Raw genomic sequence first — 23849 nt, forward strand, 5'->3', positions numbered from 1 at the left:
TTTGTTCCCTTGGTTGCTCCCATATATTGCGCTTGTGCTGGCATCTCGCAACGGGGGGAAATCATAAGCAATAAATCCAGTTTACTTTGTCTCTTGTGCTTGGATGCGAGTGGGCTTTAGGAAGAACATGTTCAAACATCTTTAGAAAGAAACACTTCATGCATGAAGATATTCTCTAATGAACTCTTCCTGTTTAAATATTTAACCCCATCTGGTGTCATTCCTCCATATGTAGAGAAATCTGGTTTGCATTCACGATGGACAATTTCGGATGGTTGCATTGAGGTCATTGTAAGTTTTATTTTATTGGTATAGAATACACTGTACCTGATCCAAATGCAACATTGGGAACACCTGAGCAACACCGCATGATAAATTGTCTATTAATGCTGACTTTTGATGGTATTAGTTCAAGAATGTTTCTTGTGGTTTTAGTTTGCACCTCTGTACTGGTGTACAAACCACATTTCCCCTCACCTTGCATTACCTTAGTGCCCTTTAAAAATTTCAACAATCAGCAATGTGTAGGTCTCTAATCAGAATTTATAGCGACGCTAGGGTATCGCCAATAATGCAGTTTTTTTTCATTTACACCCACTGTAAGCAGCTATATCTTCATATAGATGTAGGCTCTAAAGCTAAATTACCATATGTAATTCTGCTGCCATTACTGTGAGTCCGGCTGACTCAGGGTTTAACAGCAGTCTGTGACATCATTAGGAAAGAATGTAAATATAGTAAAGTAGCTCTGGGCTCTGTGTCAATCCTTTGCTTTGCCTGGCAACCCACACTGAGAGTAGTAATTCGAGAAATAAACACACAACCCCACTTGACTGTATAAATAGGGGAATTCTGCCCTTCATTAGCTGTGAAGATAAAAACTGATATCGCATAGACACTTTTCATGGACTCTCCCTTCTATTCCTTCTCTCCATCTTAGGAACACCAGGAGAGCTGCTGAGGTGTGGATGGACGAGTTTAAAAACTTCTACTACGCTGCCGTTCCCTCTGCGAGAAATGTGCCGTATGGAAAGTGAGTAAACACACCAAATTCTCGTGTTGTTTATCACATCACATAACCTTTTCAAACGGGATAAATCATTAGCATCCGTACCATTCCACAGTTGTGTGACAGCCAAATGCCTGGTTTTGAACCAATCACAAGACGACCACATGATTTGATGTTTCTTATTTTAGTTCAACCCCTCATGAAAAGGATAGATGAATATGTGAACAGCTTTTTGGTGCAAGCTTACAGTTTTTTTACTACATTGTAATCTTGCTTGTTCGTGCAGGCAGTGATAACACTGGTGAAAATGTTAGTATGGCTGTAATTGGCTAGCAGTTACATGTTGCTTGGGGAGACCAAAAACTTCCAAAACGAATGGCGCCCCCTTCAGCCTCATCTTGTAGGTTGCATTAGGGGATGAGATTTTTTTTTTTTTTTTCGTTTGTATGGAATGGCAGGACAGTAGCCTAGTGATTAGTATTATGCCTCACATGTCTGAGGTTCTAGTTTTGAATCAGTGCTCTAACCTTCCTGTGTGTAGTTTTGCATGTCCTCCCAGTTCTTGATTGACTCTTCTTTGGGTAAGCCGGATTCCCTTCCACATTCCAAAAGCACAATTCTTACAGTAGGTTAATTGAAGATGAAAAATTGTCTTTAAGTTGGTTAGTTGAAGACTAAAAGTAGTCTTTCGGTGTGTGTCTAATGGTTGTTTGTCTGTTTGTTTCTTGCCAATGATTGCCTCCTGTCTCTTGCCCATAGCAAGCAGGGTTCTGCTCATCTATGACCCTAATGAGGACAAGCAATATAAAAGATGGATGGATCTCTTTGTATGCAAATTACTGTCTACAATTTTTGATACATCACTGAGGATTAAATGCGGGTTGCAATCAGCGCAAGTTATCAACATTTTATTGCTCCTTAAAAACTGAAATTATTGTATTTTATTTCCCCAGCTGTAATATTAAATTTGTATGTCCAGCCATCAATTTGTTTTCCATACCGCTTATCCCCACTAGGCATGTAGGTGAGCTGGAGCCTTCCTCAGCTGACCGTAGGTAAGAGGCAGGGTACACCCTTGAGTGGCCACCAGGAAAACGCAGGGCACATGCAGACAAAAAAGTAATTCACATTAACATCCCAACCATCCATTTTCATTGCCGCTTATCCTCATGAGGGTCGCGGGGAGTGCTGGAGCCTATCCCAGCTGTCAACGGGCAGGAGACAGGGTACACCCTGAACTGGTTGCCAGCCAATCGCAGGGCACATGCTGCACTCGCAATCACACCTAGGGGCGATTTAGTGTGTCCAATTAATGTTTTTGGGATGTGGGAGGGAACCGGAGTGCCCGGTGAAAACCCACCCAGGCACGGGGAGAACATGCAAACTCCACACAAGCGGGGCCGGGATCGAACCCGGGTTCTCAGAACTGTGAAGCCAACGCTTTACCAGCTTATCCCCCGTGGCGCCTTCACGTTAACACCTAAGGATGAATCCGAGTCTTCAATAAACCTGTCATCCATGTTTTTGGAATGAAGGGGAACATGCAAACCCCACATAGGGAGGGTAGAGCCCAGATTCAAACTCCCAACCCCACGACTATCAGATGGATGTGCTACCCACTGGGCTGCCTTGCCAACTATAGTAAATTTGTGTGTAGTTTTTAAAGTAGTTTATAAAATAATAAACTAAAATGTTTAGATGTAATCTATGAAATCTTAAATCCAAGTTTGTTTGTAATATTTATCTGTTTTAAAAAATGGTATTGGTCGTACTAAAATAAATTCGGTATCTAAATTGATCTGATTCAAGATCCAAATTGTAACCATTCATATTAACTTAATACTTCAGTAGCAAATTATTCTTCTCTACGGGTGCTCGTTACTTATTAATTATTTTTGGTTAATTTGTGGGCCATGTTTTGTGCTTATGTGCATAACAAATGCCCTCCACGGAGATTCTAGATGATTTTACCATTTTGTGGCGCTTTAGGAACTTCGTCATATCTCCCAGTTGATGGTCTTTTCCTCTGCTGCAGTCATGCTGTGGACCTCTCTGGTCCTTCTCATCACTTTAATTTAATCTGTTTTCACCGTGATTGACAGCCCTCCCATCCTTTCTTTCCCCGGTTGTCTCCTCCAGTATCCAGAGTCGTTTGGATATGAAGAAGCGTTTAGCCTGCAAGCCCTTTAAGTGGTACCTGGAGAATGTCTACCCCGAGCTGCGGTAAGATGTCTTCATTTCATATGCGTGACTGTGTGCTACGGCAGCATAAACGGGTGTGCATTTAATAACTGTACACTTCTCTCCAACTGCAGTTCGTTTGCACTTTCACTACATTGTGGATTTGTAAGATGTCGTTTTTTTATGGGTTTTGCAGTATTCAAGGCTTTTATCTTCAGTAGATGTGTAGCACAACATTGTTCCACAACATGCCCACCAGCATCAAACTACAGTAATAGTCATTGTTCCCGCACAGTAGAGAGAATATTCCTATGAGGATTTTTTTTTAATATTCTGTATTCATGTGTTGGTAGTCCAATGTAACAAGTAACAGTCGTTATAAGTGTATAATTTCTGTAAGACCAATGCTAATTTCTGGTAGCCCATCTTTGGTGTTTCACATTTTATGTTACCATTAAGATAGGGGAATTTAGATAGCTGAAATTCAATGATTTGGTGGAACAGTTTTAGTGTTTATAAATATCGTGCATCCCAATATTGTATATTTAATGTAGTCCATCCCTCTTATATTTTTGAATTCGCTTTTGTTTTATGCTTCCGTTTTTACACAAAAAATCAACTGGGAGTGGCAAACAGCTTGAAAGAGCGCACTTTTCTTTTAGAAGAGCAAGCAAGAGAGAGAACAGGCCCAAAGTAATTATTTAGAAGGTGTGTTTTAATATATGCTGTATGTGCTTTTATTGTGTGAAAAGTGTATGCAAAAAGTCCAGCTATTAAAGAAGTTTTTATATGGTCTATATCATGGATTTTCACCTGTTGTGGGCGGTTCTGTATTTATGAGCATACTGTACATATTTAAACGCCATTTAAATGTTTGTATGTGTGTGTGATTAGTGTACCAGACCACCAGGACATTGCCTTCGGAGCCTTACAGCAGGGAGGAAACTGCCTTGACACACTGGGACATTTTGCTGATGGCGTGGTGGGCGTTTACGAGTGCCACAACGGCGGCGGAAACCAGGTAGCGTTACCAAGGCAACACACACAGGTCAGCATGTCTCAACTTACACTTTAGACTCACCTGGGAGATAAACGGTAGCACTGGCACTTACAGGATGGCGGGTATCTTTATGTAAGTCTGAATAAAGTCACACCTAATCATCCTGCTGCTGCAATAAATGTCAACATAATTTACTGGTCTTGTTTTTTTTTTTATTTTAGACAACAGTAAATTGAGAAGTAAATTGAGAATGCTCATTCCACAGCCTATTCCTATTAGCCTCTGCTATCGGTGTTGTTCACATGTAAAATAAGTGTAGTGTGTTCATGTCTCCACGTCTACAACAACAGCAAATTGCCTCGAGGTGTTTTGTCACGTACCTGAAGCTAAATCAGGTAACCAATGATGAAGATGCCCCACTTAGTATCCAGCCATCTATTTTCCATACCGCTTATCCTCACTAGGGTCGTGGGGGTGCTAGACCGTATACCAGCAGACTCTGGGCATATTGGTCGCCAGTCAATAGTAGGGCACAGATAGAAAAGCAATCTTTTGCTTTCACTTTCACACCTACTGGAAATTTAGAGTCTTCAAATGACCTATTATGCATGTTTTTGGAATGTGGGAGGAAATACCCAGAGAAAACCCCGACAGGTACAGGGAGAACATGCAAACTGCACATGGGGGAGGCAGGGTTTGAACCAAGGTTCTCAGAACTGTGAAGCAGATGTGTAAAAAGTGCAATTCTACACCACCCCAAAATACCCAGCTGTAACAGAAGAGTCAATTGCTCTAATTAAACCGCTGCGACACGTCCACTCCACAAATCCATTAACCCACTTAAATTTTAAGGACTTCAATTATGCACCGTTTTATCCACTAGGAATCTGTTTATTACATTTTTATTCATAGCCTATTGCATTTTACACTTCATTTGGTATCCCGGGGCTCCATGACATGCTTTGATGACAATTAAGACTTTTTTTCTCTCCTTAATACCGTAGCTTTCTGACAGAGGTATTATTACCTTGAGGTGGATTTTTCTTGTAACTCTTGGATCTCATTAGGATGTGAAAGTTGCCCGTGAGCATAGAGATGATTAGAATATAATGCAATACCGACTCAACTATAGTGCTATTATTCTGTGAGGGGTTTGCAATGCCTTGAATTCGTAATTTAATTTGGCAATGGCAGAACCGACATATAATGTGATGAAAGTCATTGTGTTGCGTTTGAATACAATTATTTGACCACTGCATGTTCTGCTAAATGTGTATTTTTCGCTCAAGGAATGGGCCCTGACGAAGGATAAGTCAGTCAAACACATGGATTTGTGTCTGACTGTGGTGGATAGAACAGCGGGCTCCCTCATCAAACTGCAGGGCTGTCGAGACAATGACACCAGACAGGTACACGGACACAACGCTACTATAACACAACTGAATTAACATCCAAAAGGGGCACAAACAATTACAAATGGTCAACTGATTACCGTAATTCAGGGGTGTCAAACTCATTTTTCTCGCAGGCCTCATTTTTGGTTCTGGTTTCCCTCAGAGGGCCGTTATGACTATGAAACAATACAAATCTTTAATGGTCTCATCGTATTACATCATCAATTTATGATCAACTTTGGAATCAGAAATCAAGGGTAATGTGTTTTTCAGCTATTCATGTTTGCTAACATAAAAATGCTGGTATTATCTCAACTTAATAATTTATGAAGCATGACCATTTGAAATGTTTGTACAAAAAATAATAATAATAAAATAATTGAAATTGACACTAGATTTGGCTTCGCGGGCCACATAAAATCATGTGGTGGGCCGGATCTGGACCCCGGGCCTTGAGTTTGACACCTGTACTGTAATTGATGCTTCAGAATTGTGTTAAACTAGCAGTGGTGCCATTGAGTCATAAATTAAGTTACAGTTAAATCCATAAATATCAATACCCTGGCCTGATATTGAGTGATTCACTAGTAAAAACGGAGGGGGGCTCCGTACAAGATATTTTCTTAATATTCGATTAAAAAAAAAAATCCAGGTTCATTTAGAATTGCTACTATTGTATTTATCCTGCTTTTTAGATTTTAACATGAGGCCAATAGGACACCTAAAAAGTGATCAAAAGAAATGTTGATTATTGGGGGGAAGACTGGAAGAGAAATTAGGCCTGGGTAATGGTATAGATTTAGCAGTGCATTGCTATTCTTCTTAGCGCAATTCGATATTGATTAAGCAAAACTCTCCTCATCTCCTGGCCATTGTAATGTACTGTGTGTGTTTGTGTGCGGTTTGCGTTTTATGGACCGGAGCCAAATACAATGGCTTCTCAAGCAAACAGCTGCAATAGCAACATTTAAGCAATTAACTTTTACTTTTCAAGCTGACGTTTGGCATCATTTTGTATTGTCCTGTAAATCATGAACACAAAAATGCACGAAGAGAGTCAAACTATGATATGCAGTTCTGACACGGAAACGTCAGAAAACTGTTCACGGAGTTTACGTTTTTGGTGTCATTCAAGTCCATAAAAAAAAAGCGAGTGACCCTTGTGTATGGAACTATCACTTTACATTTCATCTCAAACGAGATGCAATTGGTTTGAATACAAGCGTGGTCACGAAACAAATGAATAAGACTTATATCTCAAGGCACCACTGTAATGTTCCAAAAACCATTATTCTCAGATTAATGAAAGACTGTGAATTATCTGTGATTTTTAAAATTTTTTTTTTGTCTATACATGCCCCTGCAATTGTCTGGCGACCGGTGAAGCCCGTAGCCCACCTCTCGCCCAAAGTCAGCTCTGAGATGAGCCGTGAATTCTGTCCATTACTGTAATTCCCGGCCACCCAGTACATTTGTAAAGGAAATACCATTTGGTAAATACAAAGGCTGAAACTCACATTGAAACACAAGATATTTACAAAGACTGTACACAGAAAGTTTAACGCTAATGCGGCGCTAACCGTAGCATCGGGCTAATGCTAACGCTAGCACTGCGCTAAAGCTAATGCTAAAGCAACGCTAGCGTTAACGCTAACAGGGGCGGTTAAAATAAAACTTACCAGTAAATATCACTGAGACACACCAGGAACAGCAGCAACACGCTAGCACTGCGCCAACACAGCGCTAACAGGGCCGGTAAAAGTCACTTCCTCGGCAGATATATTCCACCGGTCTTATTCTTACCTTTTTTCGCTCCAGTGCCCCCTTGCGCCAGTTATAAAAAATGCACAAATTAGCCATATCACCGCATAAACAGCAGGGTTGAAAGCGTGTGAAAAAAGTTGCGGCTTATAGGTCAGAAACGACGGTAATTTTGTGCTGTCTTTGCCTTGTTAATATGAGCAGAAGTGGGAGCAGATTGAGTCCAACTCGAAGCTCCGTCACGTGGGCAGTAACCTGTGCCTGGACAGCCGCAGCGCCCGCATGGGCGGTCTCACCGTGGAGGTGTGCAGCCCCAACCTTAGCCAGCAATGGAAGTTCACCCTGAATTTACAATCTTAGGGGACAAAAAGACACCAGGCTCTGCTAAGAACATTACGCACCGACTGACTTTAAGAAGAAGTAGACGCTGTCAACTGGAGGAGAAAGACAAACATGATGGATGGATGAATGGGTCCATCTTGCTCCTCCGCAGGCTTCTGAGGTCATTTCAATACCACCACTCCCCACCGCCCCTCCAACTTACAGACCGGCGGAGGGCCTTGTAGAACTTTAACAGGAAACTGTCAATATTTAGTGGGAGGACCAGTGCTGGCGACGCTGATGACAAAGAGGGGGATCAAAGCGATGAAGGCTGCTTTCCATCCAAATACTATAATACCTCAGTGTTTTTCTCATTGACGGTTCGGAGGCAAAATAACGTGTGAATTCTTTGAGTCGTTTGTTTTCTTGAATGTTGGTTAAGAAAAAAAATGAACACATTTAGTGTTTTTATTTTGTAATTTTCTTTTGACTATTTTAATTACTGTTAATTAGTGGAGGTTTGTAGGAGCTTTTTTTTTGTTGGGGGGGGGTTGTTTTTAAGAACTTTCGCAAAACAGAAACAAACTTTTCCGACCCGATCCAGAAGTCGAATTGGAGGAAAACAACTTTTTAGTGTTTTTTTTTTTTTTTTTTTTTTTTTTTACCCCTTACTTTGAATCTCATCGGTTTACAGGATCGGCAGAGATGAGTTGGAGGAAAATAACATATTTTCTACTAATCCCCCCGCACCCCCCACACACACATACATGTGCAGAAGTTGAAGCGAAGATTTCCCACACCAGGCAGAGAAGTTCTGGAGGAATTCTCGGAGAACATACATTGAGGAGTTGTCCTCTCTCCTCAGGCTGTAGCCCTGGCTGCTGCACTTTAGCATCCTTTTTTTTTTTTTTTTTGTCAACTACACACACCACAAAGCTCTTAGCAACCTTTTTTTTCCTTTTCTTATTTCTCTCAAGCAAATAGTAAAAAAAAAAAAAAAAAGCTGCAAGGACAATGAACTCTAGAGGATTGATGTCTTTTCTTTACTCTTGCTGCTTTCCAGCTGCTCTCTCGGGAGTGCAACCGTTTTATACAACTTCTGTTTGCGTTGTGATTTTATTTTGCTCAGCACATTGAACTGAATTTGTGTTGTTTACTGTTGCAGCGGTTTCTCTCTAGAGGTAACGAGGAATAAATAGTGGAACTTCTATCACCACCACCAACTCCTACTAGTTTCTCTGTTATACTTTTTGTAGCTCCTCACTTGGTAGCATGAGTTTGTACAATTTTATTTATTGAATCCCTTTGTGGGCACACATCCACAGCCCTATCCTCCCCTCCATACGGTGCGTGCTAAGGGAAAGGAACACAGTTTTTTGTTTTCATTTGGATCGGGTACAAATTGTCAAACTGTCATTCTCAACACGGTAGAAACATTAACTTTCATTTTGTCAGTGTTGTTTGAAGGATTTATTCAGCCTGAACTTGATCTATTTTACTTCTTTTTTTTGTGTGCTACATATTGTTGCTGTCCAGTGACATCCGGAAGGATTCAATTAAGAACACGTTAGCATGAAAAGCAAAAACAACCATAATATAGTGTTTGAGATTTTTGAAATAAGAGGACTTGTCCAGAATATTTTCCGTTCCTCTCAACTTCTGTGTAATGAGATTCCACTGAGCAAACCTTGTTATCAGTGTATTTACATTTTACGTTGAAATATTCTGTCTAGGAAAAGATTTTGTGTCAAAAAAAGATGACTTTTACTAAAACAAATAATGACTTGACTGTAGTACATTATAAATATATTTTATGAACAAATCTGCGTTCGCTGGCCACATCTCGTGTCACTAATTTACTACAGAAGAAATCATCTCTCCTGAGGAAATGCGACCGATCAGACACAGAAGCCGTGACCTTTGACATACCACTCATTTGTTGCTCCCCCATGGGCTGACTTGTGACTTTGTTAACCCAGAAAAACAACATATTCCAAATTGGGTGTTACTGTACCCTTAAATGTTTGGTTTCAAGTTTTTGATGATCGTACCCACGGGGGTGTAACAAACGATTGAAACCTACATCCCACCTTCTGTCTGTGATTGATTTTCCTCATGAACTTCTCGTGTATTGTTAGACACAAAATGGCACCAGAGATTATTCACAGATGATATTTGTCATATCCTACTGTCGAGTCTTGATGATGACAAAATTGCCGACTAATTAATTATAGATTTAGCTGCCTGATTTAGTGCTCCACAAATCTGATGCAGTTCAGCGGGAAATATTGCCATGCCAATCATCTGTCAAATCATGACAGTTGTTTCATTAAAATAAGCGAGCCAATCATTTATCTCCAATATGAAATGAATGGAGGAGATGTGCTCTGCTCTGAATGGAGATACTCATTAGAAACATAATAAAATGTGTATTTATTGGTTATACAGCTTTACACTTAGTGCATGCAGCACAACACGCTTGAATCTTGTGTAAAAATCAAAGTGGACTTTCGAAGTTGTCCTTGGACAGCAATGCTAAGATAACAAACAATTGAATGACGATTACGGTATGATCTACATTGTGGTTGTCTGTGTTCATGCATTTCTAGTTCTTACCCAGCATTATTTTGGAAGTGTTATGCAACAAAGGATTCGGTAGCACAGGCAGAATATATCAGACCTATACTGAATATTGAAATAAGGGGAACACATATTTTAATTATGAATTAATTCTAATGGTCTGTAGTCAATGTTAATGACCATTTAAGGAATTCAAGTGGGAAAAAAAGGTTTCCTTTTACTAGAGAGAAACTGCAGCCTATATATATTTTTGGGGAATTAAATATTCCATTTTCTCCAGCTTTCCTTCCACCTCTTGTGGCGTTTGTGTTTTTAATTTTTAACATTTTCCTTCTGCTGTCCAATTTGGCCATTTTTTTTCTTTCTACTGTATGTCTATGCCTTTGTCTTAAACTGAAGTTGAGGTGACCATGCTGACACTGCAGCTGCATGCAGAGCCTATCCTGACACTTGATAGGCTTGTGCGCTGAGCTGCCAGCACCCACGGGTGCCGGGGCAGGTACAGAGCGGGACTGGCTCGGTTGTGAGGAGAGCCTTGTTACCATGGTGACTGTACTATACTCTGACGGCCCCAATCTTAGTGAGTTAGGAGGTTTAAAATTCAAATAACTGGCTCAGATAATGGATGGATGGATGTTGTTGTTTTTTTTTTTTTTTTGGAGGGGGGGGGTCGTTGTGTTTGAAGAATGCAAAAGAAAGTTACATTAGTGTTATGTTATCTGATATTAAATCAACATTTTAGATTATCAAATTTTAATAATGTATTAGCAGCACTCAAAGGCAGCAACTCTTAATAGTTTTGTCATGGCAACCACCCACCCAATATTTGCATTACCACGTTTTCAGCATTGTACGGATTTTCTCAAATGATATTTGTTAGGCATTTTATAGATTTTGTCCTTCCTGAAGAAGAGAAAATGTTTCTCCATCTACTGCCACATGTTAGCAATTCAAACTGCTAAAAAAAAAAAAAAAATCCCTTCAGGATGGGGAACCAGCAGCACGTGGGCCTCAGGCAGCCCACAAAAGGGTTTGATCCAGTCCCATGTGCGATTCTGAAAACAAATAAAAGCTCAGAGAACCTGAGCACAATAGCCCACTGAATGCTATGAGTCACACACAAAAAAATGTTTGATTGCTTTTCATTTTTCTATAAAATCATTGTGGCCTTCAGAGGACTTTTAAACCTGAAATGAACCCCGATAAGAAAAAAAGTTCCGACCCATATCCTGCATCTAAAACCAATGATTCGTCACCAAAGACTTTCAGGTTTCGTTGTGTGAATGCTGAAGGTTCACACGTATTATTAAATTTGATTGCGTTTATGTTCTGTTGCCTGTACATATCTGAGTTACCAAGGCGACACGGTCTGCTATATTCATCAACCAGAACCGTTTAACCCGATGCCATTTTTCATTTTCAGCAAATGATTTGGCATCTCAACCCAATCCCGTTGATTAGCTGATTAAATGTTTACATCTTTAGCACATCGTGCCAAAGTTTTGGGGTTTTTTTTTCTGCATGAGGGTGAATAAGAATATTATAATAAGGTGACTTTTCCACAGGGTATAAACCTCTCAGCTTCCTGATTTAATATTTTTTAACATTAGTGACAAAATCATCCAAAGCGTGCATCCTCATTTTAAAGTGCTGAGTGAATGAATGCAATTGAGTGGACATGAAAGAGGCGGTTTAGTTATGTCATATTTATTTCCCTAATTATAGCTAATCTTAGTTGTTAGATTAGCATCCATTTCAGTTTACCAGCCCTTAGATAGTAAAGTTTTACCTGGGTAATAACGACTTAATGACATGAACTTTATGCTTGAAGCTGTGTTGTCCCGTGTGTAAAAGTGTATATTTTTGTACATACCTCCATCCTAATGTGTGTACGTCATGTACATATATGAAGTGTACCCAGCCCCAGGTTGCTAACAGGTTTTGTTTTTGTCACACTCTACAGTGCTTCTAACTGTTCCCTCTTTTATAGATATTGCAAACTTTGAATGAAGAGAAATGATTAACTTAAATAAATGCATTTATATACAAAAATTGTTTTGGCGTGTTTGCATTTTATAATGTCGTTAATGGTCCCTTTTGCATGAATCAATAACCGACTTATTTTTCTTTGTTGACCCTGCAACATGACATTTGAGGTGCGAGTCATGAAATTACCATCCTGCTTTAATATTGATCGCCCTAGGTGTTCCATGTTTTATAACACCAAAATATTTCCGAATGTATTTAATTTCCATAAATGTTCATTCGGAATGGCACCAAATTGTTGAAATTTTGGTGATTTGCAGATTCATACCATGCTTAAAAATACATGTTCAGATTGGATGCCATATTATTTTGTCTTGTCTTTGCTTATTAACCAAATCTAATTTCAAGTACAGAATTCTGAGTGTTCCGTTTTCTCTGGAGTCCAGCAGGGATCAGTACTCTTCCTTTTTACTCTTCAGTATAGATATATGCTGCTACTTGGAGATATTTAACTCGGACATTAGCTGTCACTGTTAGTGATAATCAACTGTAAATGCCTTAATAATTCATTTACTAAGACAATATATTAGGATCAATTAGAATTGAGTTGGGCGGCACGGTGGATCAGCTGGTAAAGCGTTGGTCTCAAAGTTCTGAAGTCCCGTATTCGAACCCGGCCCCGCCTGTGTGGAATTTGAATGTTCTCCCCGTGCCTACATGGGTTTTCTCCGGGCACTCCGGTTTCTTCCTACATTCCGAAAACATGCGACATTAATTGGGCACTCTATATTGCCCCTAGCTGTGATCGTGAGTGTGGCTGTTTGTCTCCATGTGCCCTGCGATTGGCTGGCAAGCAGTTCAGGGTGTACCCCGCCTCCAGCACTCCTCGCGACCCTCGTGAGGATAAGCGGCAAAGAAAATCAATGGATGAATGGATAGAACTGGGTTTTCCTCTAAAAAGAATTCTCGAGCATTCACCGTTCGGGCTGCATACTTTTCGGGTGCCCCAACTATATGGAAATTAGAAAACCTACCTATGGGGGGGAAAAAAAAATTTAAATCTCAACGGATTGCTTCACTTTTTGTTAAAGTGTTTCACAATTATAATGTTTTGCACTTCCAGGTTACTGTAGTATGGGCAGCACGGTGAGGAAACTGGTTAGAGTTGGCGTCACAGTTCTGAGGACCTCAGTTCAAATCCCGGCCCCACCTCTGTGGAGCTACTGTAACATGAGTGGATTTTCTCCGGGGAGTCTGATTTCCTCCCACATCCCGACACATGCATGAATTGGGGACTCTAAATTTCCCTTAGGTGGGCTTGAGAGTGGAACTGTTGTTTGTCTCTTTGTGCCCTGCGATTGGATGGAAACCAGTTCAGGGTGTACCCTGCCTCCTGCCCCATAATAGCTGGGATACACTCCAGTTTATCCAGTAAGGCTACAGCTATAGCTTGTGAGGATAAGCATCCATCCATTTTCTTTGGAACTTGTCCTCACGAGGGAGTGCTGGAGCCTATCCCAGCTGTCAACGGGCAGGAAGCAGCGTACACCCTGAATTGGTCACAATCACACCGAGGGGCAAAGTTAGAGTGTCCAATTAATGTTGCATGTTTTTGGGATGTGGGAGGAAACAGAAGTGCCTGAAGAAAACCCACGCAGGCACGGGGGGAACATGCAAACTCCACACAGGCGGGCCCGGGATCGAACCCGGGACTTGCTTTACCAGCTGACCCACCGTATATTTATAAAATAAAACTTAAAGTAATACATTTGATGTGAAAAATAGCACGAATCTATAATTAAAATATTTAGACATATTGTAGCTACAGTACTGTGCTGTTATTTTTCTTGATTTTTAAGTCATCCAAAAAAGTGGTCCATCTGTCCATTGAAAAAAAATAATTAAATGTCCTTTTACACAAAGATTTTCCCGCCTCTTAATCAGATTATTTGTATATATATATGAATGCGTTTTATGATTTTATCATAATGATCTCTATAATTTTAGGAGCGCAGTAATCATAACCAGAACAAGTGGACACGAGGTTTTTTTTCCCCTTTATGCAGCTGTGACTGTATTGCCATCTGTCCACCAGGGGGCAATAAAACTAGAAACGAGGCAATGTATACCGCAACAGAAGAAAAAGGATCATTCTTCAGTTCAAGCTTGAAACAGAAGCCAGTCGCTGCGTGGAAGACCACGTACGCTGTGATACAAGCGAAGCATGAAGAACGAAGGCATAGAGGGGACTGAGCGGTTCCTCAGCCTGGACAGGGGCCGAGGTCTCCGGGCGTTGAGGCACTTCGCGGTGGGGGAGTTGGTGTTCGCCTGCCCAGCTTACTCGTACGTGCTGACTGAGACCGAGAGAGGAGCGCACTGCGAGCACTGCTTCACCAGGTAACACACCGCTAGCCACCATCACTCATCTCCCACCTCTTTTTCCTTTACTTCAAGATGTCTTTTAAAGTTAGCATCCATTCTGACGCTTTGGCTAGTTTAGCTTGCTTTAGCTCTGGATGCCCAGTTAGCGCAAGTTAGTGGGTCGGTGATGTATGTGATATGTAATATTTCCGTAAAAATGATTGATAAATAACACGATGGCATACATTTTCCTTCATTGCTTTTGGAGACGTTCACTCACCCAAACACACGCTGGGTTTGTACTAAACTCAATTTAGTCAAACACAAACTAACCCGACCTGCACAACCTCATGACTCATAAGGCCGAAATCACCTGCTAAAAAAAAAAATCTAGAGAAATCTATAGAATTTGTACAGAAGAACTTGTTCTATAGAACCTTGGCTGTGATTTTCTATTGAAATTCTACAGAACAATATAATTTCTATAGAAATTGTATAGGACCTGGGTCCTAAAGTTCTATAGTTATTTAGAAATTCTTTGGAAATGTTACCTAACCCTAAATAGGCACTTATCCTGCTTATTTCACTTCTTCTAATTTAGGCATCATGTTATACATTTTTCCACAACAGACGGGTAAATTTGAACATTGAAATTTGTTAGGTTTATCATCATGTTTTTTTTTTTTAAATTTGAGCTAATTTCAGCAAGAATTGGGTATGCAGCAGTCTGCTACAAAAATGTTGTCAAATCCTTTGGAACGTCGCATCCATTTTCTACAAATAAAGTGAACGTGTTTGCTGAAAAGGTTAAGGGTGTGAAACATGATCCCAGTATAACGTTTCAGGTGTTCTCTGGTGTAGGCGAAGAGAAAACGAGAGCCAAATTCAACTGACGTTTATTGTCTTTTTAATTAAATCCTCTCCCCCGTGCTGCCTCGCACAAATGCAAGTCGTCCCCAAGCTGCATGAAGGTTTGTGGAGCAGTGAAAGGTTAGGGCGCTAAATATAGACATCCATGTGTCCCTGTCGTGAAGGGGAAGGGAAGGCCAGGGGTGCATGTGTTGTACATTTGCTTCATTCTAGTCACTGGAAACACCCCAACCAAAAAGAACCCTTCAAAGCGGGGATGCAAAGGAAAAGGTTTTGAAGAGAGTTTGTTCGTTACTCATTGAAATACATATCCAATGTCAATTTAGTCTTAAAAACTATCGTTTTGTGAGTAAACTCACTCACAGACACATCAATAAAGTGTTGTATTCATTACAGGAAAGAAGACCTTTTTAAATGCGGGAAATGTAAGCAGGCCTACTATTGCAACATTGACTGTCAGGTAATGTAGAGTAGGTATATTTTAATGTGATAATTTCTGGGTTACTAATTGTGGCTTAATATGCATGCAGAGAGGGGACTGGCCCATGCATAAACTGGAGTGTGTCGCCATGTGTTCCTACGGAGAAAATTGGTGTCCCTCTGAGACCGTCAGATTGGTAGCCAGAATCATCATGAAACAGGTATAGTGAAAATTAGCTGCTTAGCACCACGCATGTTGAAACATTTTTTTTAAGTGTGGGGGGGGGGTGTCTATGTAGATCGACAGGTATATCGGTACTACGTTGAGCCCGTGAGGGAATAGCTACAAATTGTTTGTTTTGAAAGTAGAATATATGCATTTATAAATACAGAGAACTGTAAAATCTAACTTCTTAAATGTTCCTTTTTTTTTTCAATTGAACACAAATCCAAAATATGGCTCAGAATTGTGATTAGTCATCTTTCTTTGTGTCTTTTTTTTTTTGCAATTTCCTCAGGGCGCTATCATTCTGTATCAGTGATGGCAAATAGGACAATTTTGGTAGTTACAATACAGCCTGTAGTGGAACCTTTCCTGGCTGCTCTTTATTATTCTTCTCATTGTTCCAAATGAGAGAGAGTTTTTGATCTAGAAAGGATTGTGTTGGACCCAAGTCGATTCAAGTCTCAGTGAAAGCCTCCATGCCTGTAGCCTGTACTGCTTGTTTGAAAAAGAAGTTCTCAACAAACTGTTTTGCTGCTGCAACAAAGATGGTTATTTTTAGCATTCCTTTTTTTAATTTGTCACGTTTACAGAAAGTCACAACAGAACGCACGCCGTCAGAAAGACTCCTGATGCTCAAAGAGTTTGAAGCACGTAAGTATGGATGGCGTATGTCTGAATACTCGAGTCCAGATTCGCTACCAAGGCCTGCTTTTTATTGTAATTTTTGTGTAAGCCTGCTCGCGAACCAACCAGCAAATAAGAGATCACACTCATCTAGCCCTTGCGCTTTTGTGCTCAGCACTAATAGTGTAGATTATTTAATTAACACGACATCTCTTTCGAACTTGCAGTCCCCCTCAAAGGGGTTGGAATGACAAGGTAGATTCCTTTGTTTTTGTTGTGTACTGAAGACATTAGGGTTTCAGATCAAACGATGAATATCAGACCAAATAATTGAATATAATATTATAATCCTTAGTTGCAATAACTGCATCAAATCTGAGACCCAAAGACTTCACCAGACTGCTGCATTCTTCATTTGAAATTATTTTCCAGGCCCTGCAGCCTCTTTCAGTTTTTTTGTTTTCTCCGGGGTCCTTTTTCATTTTTTAACCTCCTCTTCAGAAGGTAAAATGCATGCTTTATTTGGTTATGGTCTGGTGATTGACTTGTGCAGTCTAAGACCTACTTATGTTGTGTTGGCAGTGTTTTGCTTCATTATTTTCTTGTATGATGAAGCTTCTCCTGATTACTATGAATTCATTTTTCTGTAAATTTCCAGACAAAATGATTTTGTAGACTTCAGAATTCCTGATGCTGTTATCATCATGAGTTATATCATCGATGAAGATTAGTGAGCCTGTTCCAGAAGCACCCATGCAAGCCCAAGTCATGACATTCCCTCGACCAGATGAGCCTCTACGTTTTGGATCATAAGCAGATCCTTCCGTTCTTTTTATCACTTTGGGAGAGGGTAATCCTGGTCTCATCGGGCCATAAAACTTCGTTCCAAAACTTTTGTGGCTCATATCTGTACTTCTTTGCAATATTGAATTTCCTCCTTCCCTCCAATTGACTGGCGACCAGTGTTGGGTGTACCAAGATAGCTGTGATAGGCTCCAGCACTTCTGCGACCTTTGTGATTATAGTCTAATAGATGGATGGATGAATCTGGCCTTCCGATTCTCTTTGGTCATGAGTGGTTTGGATCATGTGGTGTGGCCTGCATAATCACTCCAACTAGGACCAGGGTGGGCAGGATCCTTTCGGACACTCCACATCCCGCCCACCAGCTCTTTCAGCTCCTTCTGTCGGCGAAGCTCTTCCAATCATTGCAAATCAGAACTAGCAGGCATTCAAACATTATTTTTTTCCCTCTTGGAAATAAGTCATTAAATTCTTGATCAGATTCAGAACCTACTATTTTCTGCTTTGCGCCGTTGTTGGGACACACCCCCATATCCTGTTGGTCCTATAAGTATTAGTATTATAACAATATATACTGTATACTCTCGCACTTTAAAAGGCTCCCTTTACACAGTTGTCATTGCACTGGTCTATAAAGGTGAACCGCGAACGGGTAAGGGTTTAACATAATGTGGGGGGTTGATTCACTCTAAATGCTAGAAAACTCTTTGCAAAACTGTGACTCTTACAAGAAATATTTGCCTATTCATTGACTGTCTATTGTTCTACGTTCTCGTTTGTTCTTCTCAGTACTCAACATGAATCCAGCTTGTAAATACTATGAATTTGGAACTTTTGTCTGCTATTCATCTTTTCATCTAAAATGTATTCAGCATACAACAAAAAAAGGACTAGCTTGCCGTTCCAATATTTTTGGAGTGGAGTATGTAAATTCATCCACAGCATAGAATGACTTCCTCCTATAGCTTGTCCCTTGTTACATCTACAAGCAATATTAGTTTCATATTGAATTGTGTTAGCAGCGTGTCCTTGGGTTATCTTTCTCTCCGTTTTTCTCACCAAAAAAAATGTTCAGCACACTGGGGACCTAAATCCCAAGACTCCTTCTGGTGTAATTTCATGTTCTCCACAAAACTACTCTCACTGTGCCCTTGAGCGAGGTAATCAGTGACAGTGTAATAGAACATGCTGCTACAGGAATGTTTTTTCTTTTTCTTTTTGTAGAAAGGTCTTCACATTGTAAAAGTTTCGACTTGCTTGTTTTTGGTTTCTCCATTTAATGCCGTGTCTATTTCTCACATTCACACACGCACGCACACAGCAAAGCAAGACCAGTTGCTGCCATCTGTGTGTATTTCTGTGACTGCAACGCTACGTAGTAGGATTAGTGCTATTATATGCGGTGGGTTTTTTTTTTTTTTGGGTTTATTTTTAGAGGTGCAATTGGTGGTTACAGTTATTGTCATAATGTAGTTGACGTGGCAATAATTGACATTTTTAAAAAATCCATTCCTTGTCCTTGTTGGTTCATTTCTTGACCAGATTTAGACAAAATGGATAGCCAGAAGGACGAAATAAACGAGACTGACGTCGCTGCCCTGCACCACTTCTACGCCAAACATATCAGCAACATCCCGGATGACCAGGCGCTCACTGAGCTTTTTGCACAGGTTTTTTTTTTCCCCTCTTTTACTCTTCATACATCTTGAGAGCGTTAAAATTACCCAACAAACTTCTTTACGCCTGCTTTGCTTCAAATAATTGTTACGAAAGTCCTTGTGGTGGTTGTACTTACGACTGCTGTTCTGTCCCCTCCTGTTGCGCTTTGTGTGTGCAGGTTAATTGCAATGGTTTCACAATAGAGGATGAGGAGCTCTCACATTTGGGATCGGCAGTATTTCCAGAGTAAGTAGAGCAATATCATATAACCAGAGGTAATGCTATATTATTTTGACGGTCAGTATGATCTTTATTGTTCCATAATTATGCTTTACACACATCTTTGGGGCATATAGTGTGTTTTGCCATGGTCTTACTCAGCCTAGTTTAAAAGAAGATTAAGCACTAATGAGTCATTTGTCTGACACTTACATTTAACACTTCCATATCACACACCAAAATAAATTGCCAAAGTACTTAAGCAAGGACGCATACAAATAAGTTATACAATGCAGGAACTTCTTTTATGTTTGTATGCATTCTGTTCAATGAACTGAATTTGAAGCTCTGAATCTTTCAGCATTTTTTTACCACAACTTAGCATCTTAAATTAGCCACTTGTCTTTGAGTTGCAACTGCATTATCATGATTGTGACATGTTTTGTCAAGTCTGGGGAGTTTGACTGTTTTACATTTGGCAGAATTACTTGTCAATTACTTTCTCTGATATACAGGATATTGACAAAAGTACTTCATCACCTGTCTTGACTCACATTTGAACATAAGTGACGTCCCATTCCTAATCCTTAAGAGTTCGGTATAATGTTGGTCAGGCCTTTACAAATATCGAAGTAGATTAGTACCATCAGGATTTGAATTTGAATTGTAAAGTGAAATAGGATTTGAATTTGAAATGCCACAGAAAACAGGATTTGAATTTGAAATGTAAAGTGATCGCATTTTCAACAGCTGTCTGAAATTCACTGTCTGTGCCACCAGCCAGAACATCGCAGTTACACTTTCTTAGTCACGTGACATCACATATGAAGAAAGCGTAACTGGATTGGCAGGGTGTTCGGTTCTGATCTGAAGTAACCCTGCCTGGTGGCACAGATGGTGAAATCAAGACAGCGAATTGGAGTTGGTTGAATTGTTAACATTGAAAAATTACACTGAAATACAACTATTGAAAATGTTTGAAATTCAAATCCTAGCGGCACTAATCTACTTCCAAAGTCAACTCGAATGAGAAGGCTGTCCATGAGGATTAGGCGTGTGTTTACGGGAATTTTTAATCATTCTTTCAGAACCGCATGTGTGAGGTCAGACACTGATGTTGGACGAGAGGTCCTGGTTCTTAGTCTTCGTTCTTAATTCATCCCATAGGTTTTTTTTATTGAGTTGAGGTCCGGACTCTGCAGGCCTGTCAATTCATCCACTCCACACCACACTCTGTCGTCCATGTCTTTATGGATCTTAATTTGTGGCTTTGTGCACATCCATGTATGAAGAGGAAGAGGCCTGCTCCAAACTGTTCCCACAAAATTGGGGAGCATCCAAATTCTTCATTTCTTGGTATGCTGAAGCATTCATATTCATAAGTCCTTTCAATGGCACTACAGTAAGAAGCCAAACCCAGCTCCAGAAAAGCCCACCTTGGCACAATGCAGTCAGACAAAAACCGCTCTCCCGGTATTTGCCAAACCCAGACTCATCTATCAGATTGCCAGATGGAGAAGTGTGATTTATAGTTTGCGATTGTCGTTTCCAAACGCTTCCACTTCTTACAATACCGCAAACAGTTGATTGTGGTATATTCAGGAGTGACAAAATTTCAAGACGAGACTTGATGCATTGAGGGCATCCTGTCATGGTTCCACGCTGGAATTCACTGAGTTCCTGGCCGTGGAGGTGGGCGGGGTCGCAAATGTGTTTTGTCTTCCTGGGGGGTTATAACAGAAAACAATTGAGAAGCGCTGGATTAATTGAAGACTAAATTGTGCATTGGTGCAAGTGTGAGTGTGAATGGATGTTTGTGTTCATGTGCCCTGCCATTGGGCAGCATCCAGTCCACGGTGTGCCACGCTCAACCCCAATTCAAGCCCTGGTGGGAGGTTCGGGGCTTACGTCTAAGTATTCTGTGCTGGATTAAATGAAGTAGATGTTCCTTTCTTGACCATTCTCCACTCGGTGTGATGATGTGATTCCTTTCAGTGTAGCACTGATGAACCACAGTTGCAGTCCAAATGTCATCGTGACCTACAAAGGCACAGTTGCAGAAGTAAGAGCAGTGAAGGAAATCAGCCCTGGAGAGGAGGTGTGCATCTGCATAGGCGCTTACTTGATCACATCTGTTCCTAACACCATTAAGCGATGGTTCACCACGCTTTGTTTTCTCTCCTGAGGTCTTTAACAGTTACATCGACCTGCTCTACCCCACAGAGGACCGCAGAGAACGCTTGTTCGATTCCTACTTTTTCACTTGCCAGTGTACTGAGTGCACCACCAGGTCAAAGGTATTGCCGCATACTCGGTGGATGTTTAAAAAAAAAAATAAAAAATAAAAAAAAATAATAATAATAATAAAAACCTGATGTAATTCTTTTTAAAAACAGCATTTGAACAGGTTGTATGTGGAGTTTTCATTTCCATTGTGAATGTGGAACTTCAAACGTGCCCTCATTTATTTGTACTAAAACTTGCTGAATTTATATACTTATAGAGTGAGTTTATTTTTTTGGCAGTAATCAATGATAAAGACTACATGAGCAATTTAATTATTTACCTCAGCTTTTTTTGTGTGTAATTATTTTGCCAATACACAATTAGGAATAAGGCGATGACTGAAGAATGTTTGATTGCTCAAAGCTCTGCATCCTCACTTGTTTGTAATTAGAAGAAGAGGCACTGCCAAAATATTTTTTCTCTATTGCTCTTTTTCTGTAGGACAAAGAAAAGATGGAAATCCGGGACCAGATCTCCAGAGCACCTGAGCCAGAGGAAATCCAAGCCATGGTTCGATATGCCAAGAATGTCATTGAGGAATTCAGAAGAGCTAAACATTACAAGAATATCCTTTTCCTCCGTCCTCACGTTTTCCATTTTTTTTTTCTCAAATAAGTCAGGTGCCAACACTTGTTTGTTGACTCCTTGACTGTTGCACGCCCGAGCGAGCTGCTGGAGATGTGTGAACTGAGCCAGGAGAAGATGGGCGCCATATTTGCAGACACAAATGTCTACATGCTGCACATGATGTATCAGGCTATGGGCGTCTGTCTCTACATGCAGGACTGGGACGGTGCCATGAGCTACGGAGAGAAGATCGTACAGCCGTACAGGTAGAACCACTTCAAGGAATGATTCATGTCCCCACTTTATTGTGTTGAGTTCATTGTGAACTTGCACACACACACGCACACAGTGCTGGTCGGTACATTAATTGGTGTTCTTTGACCATAATGTTTTGAAAAATCAAAATCACGCTTAAAATTTGAGTATTTGGCCAGCCCTACCGACTGCAGTTGTGAAAATCTTGTTAATCTACAAACTGGTAGTAAAATCCTCTCAATTAAAACTAAGCACGTTATGAAGCAGGTGTACCTAATGAAGTGGCCATTGATGTTGCAACATCGCTCTCGCCGCAGTGTGCACTACCCGGCCTACTCCCTCAACGTGGCGTCCATGTATCTGAAGCTGGGCCGGCTGTATTTGGGGCTGGAGAAGAAGACGCAAGGCGTCAAAGCTCTGAAGAAGGTATTTTCGCGGATTAACGCGCCAGAGCGGATAAGGTTGTTCGCATTTTAGCTGAGTAAATCAACCCGTCAATGTCGCTTTATCTTGTGTGAAGGCGCTGGCCATCATGGAGGTGGCCCACGGGAAGGATCACCATTATGTTGCAGAAGTCAAAAGGGAAATTGCGGAACAGAAATGAAAAGATGATGGAAGCACACACCCCCGACTGCATGGCATGTCATCCCCCACCCCCACCCCCCTGCCCCCCATTTTCTTTCATCCTGCTACTTATGGAAGGATTTTCCATCAACCTTTCAAAGTTGAGGATGAAACGCAACTTCATCAAGTGTCTTCTCAGCGGAACACTGAAAATGAGAAGCGTTTCAAAAGGTTTTCAGTCAGTTGAGCAGGCGTCAGTTTTCCTTGCGCCTTAAAATTCTGGTTTGGGTGACCTCAAGACTGATCGCACATCAGCAGCGGTTCTGTAGCAACGGAATAAAAAATGCAAAACAACTGTCACTCAGTGATTAGCTTGAGTCTGTCATGTTTTACCGAAGTTGGGGGGAAAAAAATGACTTGCATGTTTTTATAGTCTGTTGTATGTTTATTTGTGTGTGTACATTATATATATAAAATTATGATTGACCAAAAGCACAGTGAGCTATAATGAATTCTCTGTTTTGATTGGACGATTAGGTACATTTGGTATGCGTGCTCTATGTAACGACAGGAAACACTTCCCAGGATGTATTGGTAAATTAATACCAATCACAACATGTCACTCAAAACTGAGCTTGATCTTTGTAGTTGGGATTTCTGATATTCTGATACTGTTTTTGGATATGTGTGTAGTGAAGTCTCTCATGGGGGAATATTTACAGTAATTTAAGTAAATATGTCAAAGTATATGCTGACTTCAGG

The 23849-nt window shown here is 40.5% G+C and overlaps 2 protein-coding genes across 3 annotated transcripts in view; both read left to right on the forward strand.

Moving 5' to 3' along the window:
- The window catches only part of galnt2 (UDP-N-acetyl-alpha-D-galactosamine:polypeptide N-acetylgalactosaminyltransferase 2), a 60532-nt gene extending 48241 nt beyond the window's left edge, over positions 1 to 12291 (forward strand). Inside the window, exons 12-16 of one of the 2 annotated variants that reach the window (XM_061814351.1) lie at positions 941 to 1033; positions 3149 to 3232; positions 4085 to 4238; positions 5480 to 5599; positions 7550 to 12291. In XM_061814351.1, coding sequence (XP_061670335.1) covers positions 941 to 1033; positions 3149 to 3232; positions 4085 to 4238; positions 5480 to 5599; positions 7550 to 7705 — 607 coding nt within the window. In that variant the 3' untranslated portion in view covers positions 7706 to 12291. The remainder of the gene's footprint in view (positions 1 to 940; positions 1034 to 3148; positions 3233 to 4084; positions 4239 to 5479; positions 5600 to 7549) is intronic. The other variant, XM_061814352.1, reaches the window with a different exon arrangement.
- A 2082-nt stretch (positions 12292 to 14373) lies between these two features.
- Positions 14374 to 23196, forward strand: smyd2a (SET and MYND domain containing 2a). Its single transcript, XM_061815015.1, has 12 exons — positions 14374 to 14629; positions 15860 to 15923; positions 15994 to 16104; positions 16700 to 16760; positions 19080 to 19207; positions 19375 to 19442; positions 21411 to 21513; positions 21602 to 21712; positions 22143 to 22266; positions 22360 to 22534; positions 22841 to 22949; positions 23044 to 23196. The coding sequence occupies exons 1-12, from the start codon at positions 14457 to 14459 to the stop codon at positions 23125 to 23127; spliced, it is 1311 nt and encodes a 436-aa protein (XP_061670999.1). The 5' UTR covers positions 14374 to 14456; the 3' UTR covers positions 23128 to 23196.
- Positions 23197 to 23849: the final 653 nt, after the last annotated feature.

This window comes from Syngnathoides biaculeatus, chromosome 3 (assembly GCF_019802595.1).
Source record: "Syngnathoides biaculeatus isolate LvHL_M chromosome 3, ASM1980259v1, whole genome shotgun sequence".
NCBI classification, from domain to species: Eukaryota; Metazoa; Chordata; class Actinopteri; order Syngnathiformes; family Syngnathidae; genus Syngnathoides; species Syngnathoides biaculeatus.

Bases quoted from the DNA above. Each gene is read 5' to 3' on its own strand.
- smyd2a (XM_061815015.1), top strand. From the start codon at position 14,457: ATGAAGAACGAAGGCATAGAGGGGACTGAGCGGTTCCTCAGCCTGGAC. The intron at 16,105-16,699 runs GTATAGTGAAAA...TCACGTTTACAG, and splicing joins CCAGAATCATCATGAAACAG to AAAGTCACAACAGAACGCAC. The intron at 22,535-22,840 runs GTAGAACCACTT...CTCTCGCCGCAG, and splicing joins AAGATCGTACAGCCGTACAG to TGTGCACTACCCGGCCTACT.